The sequence below is a fragment of the Mustela erminea genome, chromosome 9 (assembly GCF_009829155.1).
Source record: "Mustela erminea isolate mMusErm1 chromosome 9, mMusErm1.Pri, whole genome shotgun sequence".
Classification (NCBI taxonomy): Eukaryota; Metazoa; Chordata; class Mammalia; order Carnivora; family Mustelidae; genus Mustela; species Mustela erminea.
The window spans coordinates 85,152,506-85,173,772 of NC_045622.1; the positions used below are offsets into that span (position 1 = coordinate 85,152,506).

General features: G+C 45.8%; 1 protein-coding gene across 1 annotated transcript in view; it reads left to right on the top strand.

Annotated features, from left to right (window-relative positions):
• Positions 1-2,888: 2,888 nt before the first annotated feature.
• Positions 2,889-21,267, top strand: part of KIAA1549L (KIAA1549 like) — a 251,026-nt gene continuing 232,647 nt past the window's right edge. Inside the window, exon 1 of the mRNA XM_032358749.1 lies at positions 2,889-3,727. Within this exon, the coding sequence (XP_032214640.1) occupies positions 3,493-3,727 (235 nt within the window). The 5' untranslated portion in view covers positions 2,889-3,492. The remainder of the gene's footprint in view (positions 3,728-21,267) is intronic.

Below are 21,267 nucleotides of genomic sequence, written 5' to 3' on the forward strand. Positions count from 1 at the left end.
CCGTAAGAGATTAGGGCTAGAGCAGGGAGATCTAAACAGAAGCCCAGGTATCTCCCCTAAGGCAATGTGGGAAATCTCCCTTCAGGGCCAGAAACCACCCGCTGAAGACTGACCTTTACCCCTGGCCTAACAAAGTACTTTGCAAAAAGACAGACACTTCTAACACTATGTAGCAATAATCCCACATAGGGAAAGTCCCAGAGACTTCCTTTCAGCAGACTAAAGTGAACTAAAGGGTTCATAGGTTAGGAGGAATGTATTTGTTATGTAAGATTGACTGAGCGCTTACTGTGTGTCACGTATATTTCTAGATGCTTGACAGGTTATCAACTCAATCCTGTAAGGTAGGTAGTCTTATCATTTCCAGGGTTATAGGCGAGTCATATAAAGAATATGAGACTTGCCCAAAGTTATGCATCTAGTAAATGGCATTTCTGAATTTAAATATCTGAGTCGTCAAGTTTTGGAGTCTATGCCCTGACTCATCATTAATCAAGGACAGGGATCTTCTCAAGCTTCCTGCACCAGTAGAAAACTTTGCCACAGTTGTTCCTACTCGGTGAGAATTCAGCCTCACCACGTCTGCGCCGGTGTGGGTCTCCTACCTGGAAGTCGGGTCTCCCCAGGTGCCTTCCGTGCGGCCCTCACCGGATAAGTCGCTCTCCCTCTGAGAACGCTGCGCGTCTGTCTTTCTAGCTTGCTATTTGCTGGGCCTGGCAAACTGACCATAAATGGTGCCTTCTTCCTTCCTCCCTCCTCCTCCAGGCGCGGAAAGCCCGCTCCCCTACCCACATTGCCACATTGCTAGGCCTGCGGCTCATGGCTCTGCCGGAATCGCTCCGCACCGCCCCGAGTTAATGCTGCCCCCGTTTGCGCCTCTCACCAGACTGCGGGCTTCCTCAGGACAAGAATCGTGTCGGCTCTGGCCGCCAGCCTCAGTCAGCAGAGAAATTCAAAGAAACAGGTCTAACAACCAGGATCACCGAGAGGAAATTTCTATCTTGTTGCAGTTTGGCAAATGATGTTGGAGGGAAAATCCCAGTTAACACATAGAGGACATGTTTTTGAGATACACAATTGCTGTCTCTCAACCCCATGGAATTTGCCCCCCACCCCAATCTCTTGTTTTTCTCTCTCTCTCTCTAGAGATTTTATTTAATCATTTGACAGAGAGAGAGAGAACACAACAGGGGGAGGGCAGGCAGAGGGAGAGGAAGGTGGGGGGTAGGGGCAGGAAGAAGCAGGCTCAACGCTGAGCAGGGAGCCCAGTGTTGGTCTCCATCTTAGAACCCTGCGATCATGACCTGAGCCCAAGGCAGATGCTTAACTAACTGAGCCACACAGGTGACCCTCTCTTTTCTTTCTCTAAATGCCCATAGAGAACTCAGCTGTGGTCTAATCCTGTCTCTTGCCCACAGCTTCTCCCCTTCTAGATCTTTTCTATCTCAGGCCAGCAAAGCCCCCTCCCTCTCCCTGGGATCATCACTTGCTGCCAGGACCATTCCTCCCGCCTTGTGATGTTGTCTGATTGACAGCCATGGACCGGCTTCCTCCTCAGTGCCTCAAACTCTTCTTTCTTGTCTCAACCACACCATAAGTTTCTTAAAAATAGCAGAACTAATTTAATTGAACAACCAACTGAAATCATAATAACCCTAAGAGGGCATTCTGTATTTCAATAAATCTTGGATGCATTAGAAAACACATCTGACGTCTGAGAAGTTCATATATGGGGGGGAAAAAAACCACCAACCAAGTGTCTTAGATGAAATATGGTGTTATTTCTATCCTACTGATGCACAATGAGTGAGATATCACACTTTTCCACACCCACTAGCTGGCTTGCAGTACCCTGGGCACACCAGGCCCACTCTGCTTCTGTGCTTTTGCTCTTGCTGTCCCCTTACCCGGAATGCTCTCTCTGTGAGCCTTATTCCCTCCCTTCCTTCAGCTCTTCGCTGAAATGTCACCTTCTCAGTGAGGCTTCCCTTCACTCCATCTAACATGGCAACACTCCTTCCCTGCCTTTCATTCATTTTGTTTGTGGCTGTTGTCCTCAGTGTCTAGAACGGTGCCTGACTCATAACAGGCGGTCAGTGAGAATTGTTGAATGAATAGAGTTTGAGCTTCCTGAGGTCAGGGATGCGTGTTTTTGCTCCCCATTTACATCCCCAGTGCTTAACACAGTAGCTGGCAGGCAGTGGGCTCTCAATAAATATTTATTGGCTGAGAGAAGCACGAAGCTCTGATGAACGAGGGAACTTGCTTAAGGTCATCCAGCTTGGCAAGGGGAAGAGCAAGGAGGCCAATTCGGCTGACTCGGAGGCCTTTTGTTCTAGTGGATAGGGACTGCCTATTTCTACTTGCCGGAAGGGACTTTTATGAAAAGATTTTCCTCTGGTCTTCCCAATGCGCAGAGCACTGCTTTGCACCTAGTATGGCTGCAGGAAATATTTATAATGTGTTTTAGTCCAGCATGTTATTGCAACTAGGCCACAGTCGCTTTAGTTACTCAGGGGTAGTAAACCGGGCATGCAGGTGTCCGCCGGCCCCTCAAGAGAAGTAGTAAAGCAAGCAGCACAAAGCGCGCCCGCCTATCTGCAAAGGGCTTTCCAAAATCCAGGCTGAGGAGCTTACTGGCCTCTTCAGTACGTGGACCATGACCATCTAACCCTCCACCCCTTTTTGGGGGGCCGGAGGACCTCTCCTGGCGATCTCCCCTCCACTAGATGGGAGAAGGGCAGGAAAACCAGGGGGAGGAGAGGGACGTCCCCTCCGACCTCCCCAGCCTCCTCCACACCCAGCTCCGGACCTCCGCGCGCTGGAACGGCCGCGAGGGGTCCCCCTCTGGGCCGGGGCCGGCGGGGCGCGCGGGAGCGGGGGGCGCGCGGTAGGTCCGCGCGGGGATGCGCGCGCGCGCCTGCTTCGCCTCCCTCGCCCGCTCCGGTAGCTACGTGCTTTCTTTGTCAATGAGGCGCCGCTCTGAGCTGCAGTAACACTCTCGGCCCGAGAGCCGGAGCCGGAGCCGGAGCCGGAACCCGAGCCCGAGCAAGCGAGGAGAGCCAGGCGGAGAGGCAGCAGCCGGCGGCGGGAGGGAGGTCCCGAGCGCGCCCCGCGGCCGCCAGCGCCCGCTCCTCGCCGCCTCGCCCCCTCGGTCCGCGGGCTTCGGCCCCGGGGTGGGGGCCCCGGGCGGCGCCCGTCCCACCCTCGCAGCCCGGGCGCGCCGGCGCGGGGCGACAGGCACCGTGGCAACCCCGGCCGGCTCCCGCCGCGGCTCCATGCGGCCCCGGGCCCTGCGCGGGTGAAGCCGCGGCTCCGCGGAGCTCGCCCCGGGCGCGGCAGGACGAGCGAGCCGGTCGCGCCGCCCGGCGCCCCCGCCCTCCGGCGCCCGGGCCATGGCCGGAGATGCCCGGTGAGGACCGGGGCGCCGAAGGCTGGGCTCCCCGGCGCGGTGCGGAGCGAGGCAGCGGCCTGGATGTGTGAAGCGTCCCCATGGCTAGGCAGGAGGCGAAGCCCCAGGGCCCGAGGGAAGCTGGGCCGGCGGCACGGGGGCGGAGGGGCCGGGCCGGCGGGGGACCAGCCCGCCGCCCCGGCGTGAGGGGCTCGGGGCCGGCGCCGGTTGCCCGGGCCGCCGCGTCCCAGGATGCGCCGCCGCCGCCGCTGCCTCCGCTGCTGCTGGGACTCGTGCTGCTGGCGGCCCTCTCCGAGCACTGCCTGGCCGACACGGGTAAGCACTTGGCGGCGGCTTTGCGCCCATGGAGGTTTCCGGAGGAGCGGGGCCGCCCGTCGGGGCCGGCACCTGACGGGGTGGCGGTGGATGGAGAGGTCTTTGCAGCACCGGCGCTGGGATTTTCTCCGCCCTTTGCTGCTGCCGCGGCAGGAGAACTGTCAGAAATCTGTCTCCCGGGAAGGCACCGTTGGGCGGGGAAGTAAAAAGAGGTGCATTCGCATGTTCTTTCTGGACAAGTTGCAGGTCCTTCCCAGTGGTCCCGGCAGGCACGCTTCATTTAGGTAAAGACCTGGGGTGTTAAAGACACCTTAAAAGGGATGTGTTTTAATAGGACACATTTCAGGGTGGGGACGTCCACTGTATTTTGGGCTCCCTCTTGGGTGTCCACTTTGTTACAGCTGCATGAAATGGCCAGAGTTTTAGGCAATTCCAGGGTCGGCTTCCCAAATAGCGTTTTCGCCTGCATATATTGACAGAAGATCCGTTTCCTTTTGGGATAGAGGTACCTAAAATAATTGCTTGCATCTTGCAAAGGGATCTAGGCACCGATCAAGTATATAACCCACTGTTTGCTGGAGGGTAGTTAAAAATAATCACGCTTGTCTCTTAAACGCCCAACAACCCAGGAAATAGATTTCTGTAATTCCTCAGGCGATTTTGGGAAATCTCTTGTAACTATTTGCGGGGGGTGGGAGGTGTTATTCTGCTAATGTGCTTCAGACGTACTGTGCAGTCAGGAATCGTCTTTGAAATAAGAATGATTACTAGGACACTTGTAAAGGTCAGGCTTTTGTTTGTGATGAAATTCCGGGTTTCATTTATCAAGGAATATAGCTCTCACTTTAGCAAATGGGATCCTGTAGTTATGGGATTTCTAGCAAGGGCTCATGAAGACTGCTTTTTCCCCAGCCTACTCCTTCCCCCAATTAGGTTAAATTTCTAATTATGAAGGATATAAGTAGGAGGGTTTCAGGTTAAAATTATTGCCTGTCTTCAACAGCTTAATTCAAAGCCCCCCCTTTTTGATTCATTTAAAGAGTCTCTGACATGAGGTGTCTGTGTGTACAAGTTACTGTCCAGAAATTTTCTGTTGTGATTATAGTGGTGACAAAGTTTGGTAATCTTTGGATGGGTGCCTGAGACCTGAGAAAAACCTTTGTGAAGAATTTAACCCTCAGTTTTTATGCCTCTAGCAGTTTTCAGTGATGTGTATTTGGCATAATGCCTAAAAGGTAAGTCCAGAGTCAGACACATGTAAATGCCTTTGTATTGTGTGGATCAGAAATACACTTTGAGTTTTTATTTGAAATAAATCAGATCTCCGGTAGTTTTGTAAACTGTTTATGAGATGTTAATTTTTGGAGGCTGTTCATTTGAGTGCATATACCAAAAACTGTTTAGCCATCTGTAATATGTGAAATTTGGAGTTTACATATTGTTCTTGTTCAGCCTGATGTCGCATGATTTCTCCTGATCAGTCTGGAATTTCTGTTCTTCCTTCGGACCACTGACCCTTCTGAACCTGACTTGACTTGGCTCTTCCCTCAGGTTGCTAGAGCCTGACTTATGAGACTATTGGTGTTTATCTTTTAGTTTTAGTCCTGATGTCCTTTTTCTTTTTCCTCTTACTGTGGTGATCATGGGGATAATTAAGAAAGGTGCTTTGCTTAAAAGGATGGTAAAAATCATTAAAATTGATTTGTTCCCCAAGAACTTCCCCTCTCATTGGAGTGACTTGTTGCTTCTTCTGTGCTTTTTGGGGGTGCCCTTTCTGCTGTCACCCTTGATGACCAGTTTCCTGGGGTCTAGCCCACCTGTGGATCCAGAGTGTACCGCTGGGCTCCACGGTTTCCTGTGAGTTGGCTGCTGATTCAGTTTCATGGCTTAAACCCTGGGTTCCCTATCCTGCCTCCTACCTGCTCTCATGTGTTCTCTGATTTCGAGTCGAGGCAGAGTCAGTCGTGGCAGGGTAGGTGAGTCCTGGGGCCAGTGCAAGGTATCCCAAGGGACGGGTGTAGAGAACCAGTGTCTGGAGGGAAGCAGGAGCCTGGATGACACCTTCCTGGAAACTTTAACTTCCGACAACCTGGTTTTGGACTTTTCGGAGGGGTAGCTGCCGTTCGGTGCTATTCCTTGCTGCTAAATAAATGTGTCTGATGCTGATTTGCATGAGAAGCCAGACCTAGGATACTGAGATCCTACTAAAAGTGCTGATTTGCTGCACTCATGTCTTTGCTGTGCCTTGTTTTCTAAGCAAGGCTAAGGCAAACATTTACTTGGGTTGAGAAGTGAGGGGAAGTAGTTTGTTGGAAGTTTGTTTGAAGAAAATCTGTAGCTGTTGTTGAGAACCTGGGTGCTCCAGAGTCCTTACAATGTCCTCCAGCCTTCCTGGGCCCATCCCACCCAATGCTTTGGCTTTGACATTCCTGGGGAATTTGTGCTCGCTCCTCTTTGTCCTATAAAGGGAAGGTCTTCAGTGTCCTCGCTCGGACCTCCTCTCCTAACCTCCGTCTCCACGGGGCTCTTGCTCCAAGGCAATAACTTCTGTTTTGGAGATGGGAGACTGGAGTGGGAAAGGAGTCTCTTTAGAGCAGCAAGCTCCTCCGACAGCCTTTAGCCTCTTCTGCCCTCAGGGGCTCCAGGAAGGGTGCTCAGGAACCAAAATGACTTCCAGCCTCCTTAACTACTGATCCTCCATGCAGTTCACGTCAGTCCGTCTTTACCGTGTGCCGGCGCAGGTACAGTGCTCATTCCTTTCTGTGACCTTGCCTCCCTGGGCCTCAGTTCTCTGATCTGTAAAATGGGGTCATAGCTCTAAGCTCACTGGGTGGTCATGAGGATCGAATGAGTTGATAGACCTGAAGTGTCTCAGACGGGGCTTGGTATACATAGTAAATGTGTCGGGAATGCTAGCTGTTCTTATAAAGGGCAGAAATGGACTGAACCTTACTGTGTCCAGGTGCCAGGCAGGGGCTGGGGCTGCAGCAGGGAGTAAGAAGAAGGCAGTGAGTAGAAGCCCCTCATGAAGGGAGTGATGTGCACCCTTGAATTCGGATACTATGTGATCAGAGCTCATAAAATGAAGGAACAGCTAATTCTGGGGGAGCAGTGGCCCCTTAAAGCATAAGTAGGTGCTGGCAGGATTGATGATGACATTTCAGGCCAGGAAATACTAAAGGACTCTGTGGCCAGAGCATAACTTGCCCACAGTGAGGAATATTCCAGACTTTCTCTGTGCCCTGGGGCTTTCCCAAGCCCTCCTCATAGGGCTCGGCACCCTCTTTGCCCTTCTCTGAAAGGTCCTCTGCTTCTCCCACCTACTTGTAAGTTCCCTGAAATCTCCCTCTTGCCTATTAGGATGCCCAGTGCCATGTAGGCACTTATTAAACTTTCAGCCTTCTTAGACTCCTGTTCCCTCAGTGTGGCTGATTCTGTGCTTGTTGGAATAATGATCTCATTCAAGTAATCCACAGTAAGTTGTGAATGGCTGCTTTAGTCAGGGCATGTATTTTGCATTTTGGAAGAAGGGTTTGCTGTTCCTGGGACATCTCTAATTTAGCACAATATATAGGGGAGTTAATTTTGGCCTAGGATGTTTCTCGTACCTCTCTCTAACCTTGTACTGCATCGTCAACTTGGAGTTCCATTTGAAACTGGTGCAATAGTTCACTTGTACGTTCCTTCATTCAGTGGATCTCGAGTGTCTCAGCTTTCTGAGGTCACCACAATGAACGAAAAGAAACTCTCATTTTCATGGAACTAGCCTAGTGCTTTCTAAACTTGACTGTGCATGTGAATTCCTTGAAGATCCCCTTAGCATGCAGGTTCTGATTTTGCAGGTCTGGGATAAGACCTGATGTTCTGTATTTCTTGCAAACACCGGAGTTTCATTGACCCCCCCCCCCCCAAGTGGCAATAAGCAAATGACTATAGGCTGGATGGTGGTAAGACAAGTAAATCATCGCAAGGGGATAGCAAGAGGCTGATGCTGGTGTGTCTGGGTGCGCCCTCATGCATGCGCTTATTGATAGAGCTGGGAGGGAAGACCTCCGCGATCAGATGACATTTGAGTAGCTACCTAAAAGGGGAGGAAGATATTCCAGGCAGGGGGGAAAGCAAGTGCAAAGGCCTTGAGGTGAGATTGTGTTTGGGATGGCTGAGGACCAGCATCCCTATATGGGTGGGTACCTGTGTGGAACTGAGTGAACAAGGGGACAAGAGTTAAGCCATGACATTGAAGAGCTGGCTGAGGCCAGGTTGTGTAGGACATTTTGGCATGGTGAGAACTTGGTATTTTATTTTGAATGAGAGCAAGGAAAAGCTGACATGCTCTGACTTCAGTTTTAAAAGAATCTTGTTACTGTGGGGAGAAAAGACTGTAAGGTCAAGGGTAGAAGCAAGGAGACCAGGTAGAATGACGTAGAGTGGTGAGAAGTGGTGAAGTTTTGGACATCTTTTGAAGATAGAGCTAATACAGTTTTCTTATAAACTAGATGTGGTGTGGGAGAAAAAGAGAGGAACCAATTGCATGCCGAAGTTTTTGGCTCGAGCAACTGGGAAGATGAAGTTGCCATAAATTGAGAGGCAGGAGATTACAAGAGGCTCAGGACTGTGGGAAGGAAATGAGTTGGTTTGGGGTTTGTGAAGCTTAAAAGGTTTATTAAACGTCTAAGTTGAGATGTCCAGTAGCCAGTTGACTATAGTAGTCTAGAATTCCAGGCAGATATTGGGTCCAGAGCTATAAGTTTGGAAGCGATCAGCATGGGATTGGATGAGAAACCTAGAGAGTAAGTATGGAAAAGAGGGGTGATCTGAGTCCTGGGATACTGCAGCATTTAAGGGTTCAGGGGGAAGAGGGACCAGCAAAAGAGACTGGAGAAGTCTAGCAGTGGACTTTGGGTTTGGAGATGTGAACGTGTTTGGTGTCCGGAAAGTAGAGGGGTTGGAAGTCTTACTGCAGTGGGTTTAAGAGAGAAAGGAAGAAGAGAAATCAGAGATAATGGGGGGGGGGGGGGGAATAACTCTTTTAAAGGCTTTTCTGTCAAGGAAAGTAGAATAAGAGGGGATGTGGATCAAGAGAGATTTAGGATGGGTTATAATTGCATTATGTTTGCCCTTTCTCATTTTTTAACATTAAAGATGTACAGCAAGAGTGTTTGACTTGGTGATTTCCCCCCTAGATACAGACAGTCCAATAAAATGTATTTGAGCTTTTTCACTCTCAGTATTAATTATCAGAGCTTCAAAGATATTTACAAGATGTCCTCAACCTTGCCTCTGTTTCTTTCTCCATCTCACACACATGTAAAGAAGATTTGGTGAATAGTAATACTCTACTTTTAATATTGACATCAAACAGAAGTCGGAACCCCCCTCCCTGACCTACACCCTCCCCTAAAACTGAACATCACTGTGAAAACATGGAGATACTGACTTCTGATGACAACTGGAGAATCTCTCAGAAACCTACTTATCTAAAGTCTTAAATTACTAGAATATGATCCAAGAATATTCAAGATGTGCACACTTCCTTTTTCATTTTTATTACTCTTCAAGCCTGTGTTGTGGTCTTTCTTTCTTTCTTTAAACAAACAACAACTCTACTCTTCTCTAGACAAAAATGAATAGTTGGAATGATCCTAAAACATTTTCGTTGCTTGACAACATATTACAGGGGATTTCTAAACACACAGAGGGACACATTATTCTAGGTCGCTAGATGGCTGCCTTGAATGGTGACTCTCTTCGGGGACTTCAGGTCCAAAGGAGCAGTTGGCAGTCTGGGTATTGTGAGTATCAGTTATTGTAGCTGCTGGGAAGGTGGCAAGTGAGTCGCATTGATTTGATAATGTTTATCAACCACCTGGCATAGGCGAGGCCAAGCTCTTCACTAGGTACTGGAAGTATAGTGCGGACCCAGCTAGGCCTGGCTCTTGGCCTTGAATAGTCTACCGCCGAGGATAAGCAGCCCTTACTCAGTGGGTGGAAAGGCAGGTCCATAAAATACTTTGTGAGGTGGTTCGGGTTCGGGGACGTGGCAAGGCATAGGGTGTGTATCTGCTTTGTGCAAAGAGGCAGTTCTTGTTCAGCTACAGCCTGGGAGGCAGAGGCCCAGGCTGCCAAAGTTCTGCCTTCTCAAGAAAAGCTGGGTCTTTATTTAAAATCTTGTTTTCACATGTCACCAACTAATTCAGATTTTTGAAATGTCATGCTGTACAAAGAAAACACGCCCATGAGCCACCACTTTTTTCCCCCTTTTTTAAAGTCAAGTTTATGAAGGTATAATTTACATACAGTAAAATTCACCCTTCTTAGGTTTACTGCATGATTAGTTTTGACAGAAGTATATAATCATGGATCCACAACCACAATTCAGATATAGAACATTTCTGTCACCTCCAAAAATTTCCTCCTGTTCCTTTGTAGTCAGTCTTCTCCCTGCTACACCTCCAGTCCCTGACAAGCACTCATCTATTCTCTGTCCCTATAATTTTGCCTTTAACTGAGGCTCCTAGAAATGGAATCGTACGGTTTGTAACATTTTCATGTCTGGCTTCTTTGATTTAATGTAATGCTCTTGACAATCCTATATGTTATTGCATTTATGTATCTCTATTTCTGTACTTTTTTTTATTGGAATGCACCCCAGTTTGCTTATCCATTCACCAGCTGATAGACATTTGGGTTGTTTCTAGTTTTTAGCATAAAAGTTTTTGTGTGGGCAGCTTTCATCTCTTGGGTAAATACCTAGGAGTGAGATTTCTGGATCTTTCATTAGGTATGTGTTTAATCTTATAAGAAACTGCCAGATTCTTGGGGCGCCTGCGTGGCTCAGTCTGTTAGGCATCTGATCCTTGATAGTGGCTCAGGTCATGATCTCAGGGTTGTGAGATCAAGCCCTGCATGGGGCTCTGGGGTGAGCATGGAGCCTGTTTAATATTCTCTCCCTTTCCTTCCCCCACTTAAAAAAAAAAAGTAAAAGAAACTATCAAATTCTTTTCCAAAGTAGCTGTACAGTTTTGTATTCCCAGAAGCAATGTGTGAGTGTTCTGGTTGCTTCTCTGTATCCTCATTTGCACTTAGTTTTGTCAACTTTCTTTTTAAATTTAAATTCTGGCTCTTCCAGTAGTTTTTAGTGGTATCTCATTGTACTGTTAGTTTGCATTTTTCTAGTAACCAATGATGCTATTGCTGCATTCATTTTCTTATGTGCCATCTGTCTCTTTTGACGTGTCTGTTAAGCCCATTTAAAAAATTTGATTGTTTTATTATTACCGAGTTTTGAGCTTTCTTGATGTATTTTAGATGCAAGTTGTTTATCAGATAAGCTCTTTGCCAATATTTTCTCCCAGCCTGTGGCCTTTCTTTTTGTTTCATTAACAGTATTTTCTAAAGAATAGAAGTTTTAGATTTTGATTAACTTCAGTTTATCCGCATTTAAATTTAAGGTTTATGGTTTTGGGGTGAAATAGGTGAAAGGGATGAAGAGCACACTTACCCTGTCAAACACTGAGTAATACATGGAATTCTCGCATTGCTGTAGTACCCCTGAAACCAATACGACATTGTATATCAACTACACTGAAATTAAATTAAAATTAAAGAGGCTTCATTCCACATTAAAAAAAAAAAAAAGATGTGTAGGGTTTTATATCCAAGGATAGGGATACTTGCCTAATTCAAGGTCACAAACAGCTATGATTTCTTCTAGAAGTTTTATAGTCTTATTTTTACCTTTAGATCTATGGTCCATTTCATGCTAATTTTTGTATTGGATGCAGGGAAATAGCCGAGATTAATGTCTTTTGCACACAGGTGTGTAATTGCTCCAGCGCCATTTATTAAAAAGATTATATTTGTTCTGCTGAATTATGTTGGTACTTTATATGTGGGGGTTTATTTCTGGAGTCTCTAGTTCTATTAATGTATACTTCTTTCCTTGTGTCGGTTAAACACTGTCTTGATTTCTCTAGCTCAGGGTTCCTTAATCGCAGCATTGCTGATGTTTTGGGCTAGATAATTCTTTGTTGTGGGGGACTGTCTTGTGACTTATAGGGTGTTTAGTGCCATTTCTGGCTTCTGTCCAGTAGATGCCAGTAGCTCCCTTCTTCCCCAGTTGTGACAACTAATTAATGTCTTCAGACATTGCTAAATGGCTCCTGGGGGCCATTGACTGAGCTCCATAATAAGTCTTGAAATCAGATAGTGTGAATCCTCTAATTCTTTTCTTCTTTTTCAAAATCTTTTTGGATTTTCTCAGTCTTGTGTTTTTCCATAGAGATCTTAATATCTTTTTATCAATCTGTATAAAAAAGACTTGCTGGAATTTCTACTGGGATTTCATTGGAGAAGATTGATATCTTGACAATATTGAGATTTTTGATCCATGAACATGTTTCTTTCCATTTATTTAGGTAGTCTTCCTTTTCTCTTGTCAGTGTTTTATAGTTTTCATCATACAAATTTTGTTCATGTGTATTTCATGTTTTACAATGCTTTGGTAAGCAGTACTTTAAAAATTCTTCGTTAATATATAGATATATGATTTTTTAAGAGATTAACCTTGTCTCATGTGACCCTTCCAAACCCACATTAGTTCTAGTAGCTTTCTGTAGAATCTTTGGGATTTTTCTTTATTTCAGATCTTCATGCCTTTTATTTCTTTTTCTTGTCTTATTGCAGTGGTTACAGCTTTTCAAGTACATTGTTGAGTAGGAATGGGGAGAATGGGCATCCTTGCCTAGATCTCATTTGGTCTTTCACTATTAAGTATGATATTGGTTGTAGTTTTGTTTTGTTTTGTTTTGCTTCATTTTGTAGAGCTGCTTTATCAGGTTTAGGAAGTTCTCTTCTATACCCATCATAAATAGGTAGTGAATTTTGTCAAATGCTTTCTCTTTATCTGTTGAAATCACCACAAGGTTTTTCTTTTTTAGTCTATCAACAGGCATTGGTTGATTTTAGAATGTTGGACCAACCTTGAATTCCTGGGATAAACTCCAGCTTAGTCATGATGTGTGTTCTGGCTGGGCCTGATTTTCTAATCTTTTTGTTGGAAATTTATAAAGTCTTATGTTGATGAAAGATATTGATTGGTGTGTAGCTTTGTTTTCCTGGTATGTTTTGTCTGGTTTTGGAATAAGGGTAATGCTGATCTCTAAGGTGGTTGGAAAGCACTCTTTTTTATGTTTTATGGATGTATTTGGAGAGAATTGGTATTATCTCTCCCCTAAGGCCTATGGTTCTATAGATGAGATTGAAGATTTCTTAAGGGTTTCTTTAGTAAATTAAAAAGTATCAGATACCTCTAGTACATTTCCTCATTCTTGGGGCTAACAGTGGACACTTCCTAGACACGAAGACATTGGTTTGGTTTATGGTCTAGGGCAAATGACGTGGGTGAGGGGAAATTATGTTGGATGTACTCAGGAGACAGGTCACCCCTAGCCGGCTGTTGCCTATTTATCAAGTCACCTCACTTTTCAGGGCTTTAGTTTTCTTATCAGTAAATAAGAGCCTAAGGCTCCTCCTTCTTCCCCCATTCCCTGGGCTGTGTGTTTATGAGCCCTGGGCAAATGTTTCCATAGGTTAGACCATTTGTATTTCTTAGGTCTTCCTACCTTGGTGGCTAGCCCAGTCAAGGACTCTCATCACAAAAGGAAAGAGTTTTCACATGTTCTCTCATGGTTCCAACTTGAAGCCCGGATAAATATTGGCTTATCTTTAATCTTCGTTGGCTTTTAAAAATTGTAAAAGTTATAACTTTATTAAATTCAAACAGTATACAGGTGTATGCAGTGAAATGCAAAAGGTCTGGTTGGTTCTGTCGCTATTTCCTAGACTTGTACTGTGAGGCAAATATGAGTTCCCCATACAAATATCTGTATCCATGTACATATCCTCGTTTAATATTTTTTAAAGATTTTATTTATTTATTTGACAAAGATCACAGAAGGCGGAGAGGCAGGCAGAGAGAGAGAGGAGGAAGCAGGCTCCTCGCTGAGCAGAGAGCCTGATGCAGGGCTCCATCCCAGGACTCTGGGATCATGACCCAAGCCAAAGGCAGAGGCTTTAACCCACTGAGCCACCCAGGTGCCCCCCTTTAATTTTTTAAAGAGATTAAGGGTGGGGGCACCTGGATGGCTCAGTAGGTTAGTGTCTGCCTTCGGCTGGAGTCATGATCCCAGGGTCCTGGGATCAAGAGCCTATGTATGGCTCCCTGCACAGCAGGGAGTCTGCTTCTCGCTCTCCCTCTGCCCCTCCCTCCATTGATGCGCGCTCTCTCTCTCTCTCAAATAAATAAATAAATAATTTAAAAACATTGAAATTTTAAAAACACTGAATTTTTAAAAGGGTGTGATATTCAGAAATTTATCACTTGATACTATATCATGATCCTTTTCCCATGTTAAGTAAATTTTGTCACAAGAGAATTTGAACTTCTCCCTGAAAAACAGAAAAGCCTTTACTAGAAAAGAAAACTGTTTTAAAACCACTGACTGCATTCAGACCTATAGAGTTAAACCCTCTCCTTAGACCATTTCTCCTATTTTCTCTGCTCCTTGACCCTCTTCCTTGGAACCAACTTCCACAGATGCTAAGGAAAAATCATAAACCCTCTTAAACACCAAACAGAACAGGGATAAACACTGTGTGTAAACTAGCTAACACAGATGTAAATAAGGCCAAGAAGCTGCCCCAAGTATTTAGCCCAAGGACATTGCTGCACCTGCCATCTGTCCCCTCAGGAGAATCTTCCCCTAATGCATCCTAACCGCAAGAGGGGAATTTGATTTTGATTTTGATTTATATATGTTAAATCTATTCTTAGCCTGAAATAAAATCTCCTGATGTCAGAAACACAACATGGCTTTGTTATTTATGCAGTACCAGTAAATAGGAAGGTCTAGAATATTTCTAACTTTGCTCCTGTGACGTGAAATTCGGAGTGAAGTACCTCAGGGAAACCGGGACCCCCCCCCGACCTTCCCCCACCTCAGTTTCTCATAATGAATGCTGTTCCTCTGTCACTTGTCTCCGTATTTACCAAATGTCAACAGCAAACCAAGGAGGGCTGGAGAAAAATGTGAAGTCTGTGAAGAAAATGTGTTGAAATTAATGGTGCCGCTTTCTAAGTCCTTGTCTAAAAATGCTGAGCAAAAATATCTCTCAAACCTACGGACTTCATTATCAAATAATGAGTCTTTGTTTTGAAAAGAATAAGAGGATCTGGATTACAAGCGTTATTTTGAATCTAATTAAACCAGATGGAAGTGTATTTAAAAAAATCAGGGCCATAGAGCTGTCTCAGGCAGGTTCCTGTTATTCTGTTACTCAGTACTGGAGATGAACACACACGGCAAGCCAGTGCATCCTACAGAAACAAAGCCTTCCCTGCAGGGGGATGGACAATACTTTCCTGCCTCTGGTCCAACAAGAAAAACAACATTTTAAACAAGTGTTTCCCCCTCCTATGGCTAATGTGATATATTTACCTTTCCTTTCGGGGATAAGAGTCTCCAGAGTTTGGTGTCCGCCCTCATATTTGTTGACATTCTCACTCTCTTGTTCGAATCTCATATCACTCTTGAGAGGGTGAAGGACGTGATTTGCTAAAGGTCACACAGTGGTCCAGGGATTTTTACATCATTCTGTGATTCAGGAATTCTGTGTTATTCTCTGATTGTACACTTACACTACCCTCTGATTCCCTAGCTACTTAACTAAAACTAGCTCAGGTCTGGGGCCTTTGGCCACAGGGGAATCTCATCTGACATATTCAGAATAGGAACAAAATAGAACCGGGCCATGTGGACTGTATAATTAACTGATAGAAATACTAGCTAATATTTTGCAGCATTTATCATTTGTGTCAGCCCATTTGATTTTTCACAACAACCCTGTGAAGTGGGTTCTGTTATGATCTCCATGTCGCCGATGAGGAAACTGAGGCACAGGGTAACTTGTATAGTTATTCATCCAGTATCAGGTGGGTAAGTGTCAGAGGTGGGACTTGAACCCCAGGCAGTTTGATTCCACAGCCCCTACTCTGCTTCATGATGCTGCCTTCCTCCACAGTAAGAGACTGAGGTTACTGGCCTTGTGTCTCAGAGACCCTCTTTCTTTTCCAGCACGCTTGGGTCTCTCCTTCTGCCTCTTCCTGCAGACCGGCTTTCTCTGCCGACCCACAGCCACTCGATCCCCCTGTAACTAAATCTTGAGCCTGCTTTTGCTAGCTGTGGTACTCACTGCCTCCAGAACTGGCAAGACTTCTCAGTTTCAGAGCCCACCATCCGGTCTCTATCCCATTTCCCTATTTCCCAGGAGGGAAACTCAGGCTGTCATCATCTATCTAGCCAAGGGAGTGAGGAACGTCCCCCTCGTCTGATCAGCAGAAGCCAGGAGAGAAGGGGCAGGTGGTACAAACATGGCTTCCTGGGTTGACCCCTCCTTCAGCCATGGCCTGTGGTAGAGATCAGTTTCAAATAAAGTGGTGTGGCTAGGGGAGGCTTCCCCAAATCTCTCTCTCCCATAGCAGTGAAAACCAAGTTCATGGGCAGGAGCTGGCTCTACGAAAAACATCGAGGATAAGTGACCTGGTTTAGAGTGTTGGCCGATTTCCATGGTATAAATACTCCCACCGTGGCTGACTTCCGACTACCGATGTGACGGTGGAGCCGGGAGGAGGTGCGCACAGTTGGCTCAGCGCCGACACCATCCTATCCATCTGTAGGCTCCAAGCCCCACACAGGCAGGGCACCCAGTACATGCAGGATGTCTCCAAGAAGCTTAAAGTCTAGGCTTAATAGGCTAACTAACTAGGTGGGTTTCGAGGTATGCGAAAGGAAATGCTATTTCAAGGAAGAGAGGGTGGAAGTTAGACGGCGCATGCGCAGCCTGAAATAGCTGGAAAGATCACAGCCTTCAGCGTGCTATCGAGTGGGCACACGGAGATGCTTTCTAAAAAATTACCATTTCCTCCGCCTGGAATGTCTCACTTGTGACATAGAATGAACCCTTTCACTGATTTTAAGATGTCAGGCTTCCTTTTCTTGGAGGTGCGTTGGTTTTGTTGTTGTCCTCGCTTCCCGAGGTCAGCAGTTCCTTCTCACTTGGGGTCGTCCTCCGTGGACTCCTTTCTTCCACCTTACAGATCTAGAGAGGTGAAGGCCTTGTGGTCTTCTAGGACACATCCTCCCGCTGAATCAACACTATTATTCTTGATGGGAGGTTTTTATATATGGTCATAAGGCGCTCTCTCAGTTCATGTAATTATGCTAAAAGCCAGGACAGTCTTGTGACGACCACCCCTGAGGACTCGTCAGATGCTTTCACAGATCTTAAGGCTCATCTCATTGGCTCTTCTCCCTTCCACATCTGGGAGGTGGCTGGGAGTCCTGGCTTGTGTACACTACTTACAGTTCAGCCGCCGGTTCCCCATCTTTCTGCCCGATGTGACGATGTCACTGATTCCGGCCAGCTCTGATGAAGGGTGGGGTTGACCACTGGGAGATAAAATGAGGAGGTACTGACAGCATAGATCTCCTTCAGACATGGAGTTCCAAGCGTCCCACTGATGGAAGGTCAGTATCTTTACCTATAAAAATAGAACAGCTAATTTATTCTTTTAATTTCCCAGGGGCTGTGTGAGAGAAAAATTTGACAAGATTCTTCTTTTATGTTTCACTGGAGATTTGTCCTAGTTTGTGACTATGTTGACTTCTGGCTAGGAGGACTAGCATTTGTGAAACAGCTGCTATCATGGTGGTCACCAGATCAGGAGTTCCATCTTTCACCCCCATGATGACACTGTGAGGTAATTCTTGCCCGTTTTCCTTGGAGGAAGTGAAGATTGAGAGAACATTTAAGAAACTGCCTTGCCAAAGGGCACATTGCTTGTAAGTGGTGAAGATGGGATTTGAAACCACATCTGACTACCACATGAATATATTTTCAGCTATACTCTGCAGGCTCCCCACCCCACTCCGCATCTTATTAAATCTTCAAGCATACAGAAGCATTGAAAGTACTGTACAATGAACAGCCATTACCCACACACCTGGATGACACAGCTAACATTTTGCTCTATTTGTTTTATCATGTATCTTGTCTGTATCTCTATCCATCCATTAATTCCTCTTATTTTATATATACATATTTCAAAACAAGTTGCAGACATCAGCACATGTCATCCCGAAACACTTCAGCATGCATGTCATTGATTAGACTTCAATATTTGTTTATTTTTAGATTTTTCGGTAACTTATGTAGAGAGAAATATGGAAATTCTAAGTGTATATTCCTGTGTTGACAAATACATGCACCTGTGTAACCCAAAATCTTTTTTCTTTTTTTAAAAGATTTTATTTATTTGGCCGAGATCACAATTAGGCAGAGAGGCAGGCAGAGAGAGAGAGAGAGAGAGAGAGGAGTAAGCAGGCTCCCTGCTGAGCAGAAAACCCTATGCAAAGCTCAATCCCAGGACCCTGGGACCACGACCCGAGCTGAAGGCAGAGGCTTTAACCCACTGAGCCACCCATTGTTAGGATTTCAAACATGACCGTCACCCCAGGAAATAAGTTCCCTCTTGCTCTTCTGTAGACATCCCCCTCCTTCCCCATCTCTACTCACCCTCTCCCCATGCATCATGGTGTGATTTTTTTCACCATGGTTTAATTTTAATACCAGACAGTCTTAAATAATGATGCCTGTTGTTTCTAAATGGACTTTTCCTTACATGTATTAATTCAGATCAGTATTTATTGAGCAACTGGTATGTGGCAGGCACTGTGCTGGGTGTCACGGATGGAGGAATATAGTGGGGAGGAATATAGTGGGGGAGGAAGCAGACATTGGCTTATAGGGAAGAGATGAACATTAGTCAGCTACTCATAGGAAAAGTATACAATCACCAAAGGAGGTGAGTGCTGTGAAGGGGAAGCCTCAGGTGTTGGGCAGGTTGGGTGAGGAAGGAGGAGGATGGTCAGGGAAGGCTTTCCTCAAGTGAAACTCGAGCCAACATCTGAAGAGTGAGTAGGAGATAACCAGGCAGAGCTTTAGAGCAAAGGGTAATGTAGGTACTGTCCTCTGTGATGGGAAGAAGTGTGGTTTATTCCAGAATCAGAGAGAAGGAGGGTGTGGTTGGGGGGAGCAGGAATTAAGAGGATAGTGAGTGCTGGACTAGGTAGGACAGGTGGCAGGGGCCACATCACACAGGAGACCGGCCTTAGACTCTAGCTTTTAAATTAGGAGGGATGGGAAGCCATTGCGTGACCTTGACATTCAATTACCCAGTCCACTGAGTTGAGTGAAGAGAAGACAAGGATTATATGCTCTGGAATCATGACTAAAGTTAAATAGTATTGGCAAGAAGCTTCCAAGTTTTAGGAGAACCCTATTTCACATTATGAACCCTACACTGACCTTTGAGTTCCTTATCATGTTCTCCCTCCCCTGTCTGCTTGCCCAGGCAGTAATACCTCCGAAATAAAGATCCTTGGTACCTCCAGCTCTTGCTGGCCTGTTCCTTCCATCCTCACTGCCTCCATTTCACTGGTTCTTTAACTCCTGAGCTAATTCCCCTCTACTGGATCTGGCTAGAGTCAGAGGGACTGCCTGATGACTTAACTCCTGGAGCAGTCTAATCCTATTTGCTCCATCATTCTGTAGACCCTCCTATGGTGGCCTCCTCCAATCTCATGGATTTAACAACCACCTATGCACCCATGATGTGTTCTGCACCAAGACTGTGTTCTGTCCTGAGGTTGAGACCCACAGGTGCAACTATTTACTGGATATCTCTACCCCTGGTTATGACACTTCAGCATTTCTCCCTCCAAGTGAACTCTTCTCTGGAGTCTCGCTCTCACCACTATTTACTATTTCAATGGTTGATCAACCAGAAATATGAGGATCATTCTAGATTCTTCTCTTTTTCTCCTCACCACTATTTACTATTTCAATGGTTGATCAACCAGAAATCTGAGAATCATTCTAGATTCTTCTCTTTTCTTCCTTCCCTTTATTTAGTTGGCCACTAAATCTTCCTGACTGTATTACTGGATACTGTTATAATTCTGTCCCTTTTCTGTCTCTGCTGCCTTTTTTTCAGACCTTCCCTCTTCGTGGTCTGTGATCTTGTCAAAGCCATGCCTGCTAACTGACCACCCTGGTTCTAGTGTTGGCTCCTGCTAACCAATCTCATCCTTCAGCCAGTGGGGTCCCGTAACTCAGTCAGCTCCATTGCTTAGCAATCAGGGTACTTATGAACGTACCACCTCCAACTCCTACCTGCCACCATAGCCTGACATGCAGTTCCCCAAAGCCCATTTCTCCCCCTTCCACTTTATTCTCTGTGCCTGGGAAGCACTACTCAGTCCTGTCTGCTTGGTTAGCAGCTGCACTTTCTTCAAGACCCAGCCCAAGTCCTACCTCCTTCAAGTAGCCTTTCCTGGCATGCAGTCCGCCCCCCTCCACAGGAGTTAGAAGCCATCCTCCCCACTCCCAGTGCCTGTCCCATCTGAGATGGTCTGCTGGTCTGGCTCCTTCATCAGATTGAGCTCCTAAGAGCAATTTTCTAAAGGCAGTTCCGGGTTCACTGAGGTCCTGGAAACCCTCTCACAACAACCATGATCCATGTGCAAAAACTATTTTCATTGTATTTGATGTAAACTGAGGACACATAGGCTGCTGTTACAACCTATGTCCATTAGGAGAAACAGTGAGCTCAGTGGCTAGTAAGACAACTTGCTCAGAGCAAGAGAGAATATACTACCAAGTCAAGCCCGTTCTAAGGGACAGCTGATGTACAGGTTCCTGAGCACAGGAGACAGTAGACAGAGCTGTCAGGGCAGGAAGCAGTGCCACTTAACTGCTAAAAGGTGGTATAACTATGGAGTCAGTTTCAGCTCTACAGATGAAGGTGTGCAGCCAACCCCTGAAGTTTCAAACGCTGGAATCATGTCTTATTTGTCTTAGCACAGTGTCTTACGCATACATAATAGAGATGGGATAATTGTGGTATGTATAAAGGAAGGAAGAGAATTTCCTAGTACATTCTCACCATACTTATAAAATCCTGTTCTCTTATTTCTGCTCTTAAAACCTTTCTTAACTCTTCTGCCAAAAATACCTATGGAAAGCATGGTACTTGTGGTGGAATGGAGAGCAGGGATCATAGCCCAGGGGGCTCACTTCTGTCTACGGATGTGTTTCCAAAAATCAAACACTTGTCAAACAAAAAGAAAAATCATTTAAAAATCAGGAGCTTTCTCCTGAAAATCAGGATTTCCAGGTTCTCTTGAAATGATCAGAAGGTTGACCACACTGGTGAAGTAAATTACATTCTTGCATGGCAACAATTGTCTAAAGTTGAGTAGCAGGACCTCCCTGAATAGTGGTGCCTGTGACAGATGCCCCTGCCTGTCCCACCTCTATCACTTAGTGGCTGAGATGGGTTGACTGTCGTAACAACCCCAATACTCAAATCTATCATGGCTCAAAGCCATAACATTTTATTACTCACACACATAAAGACC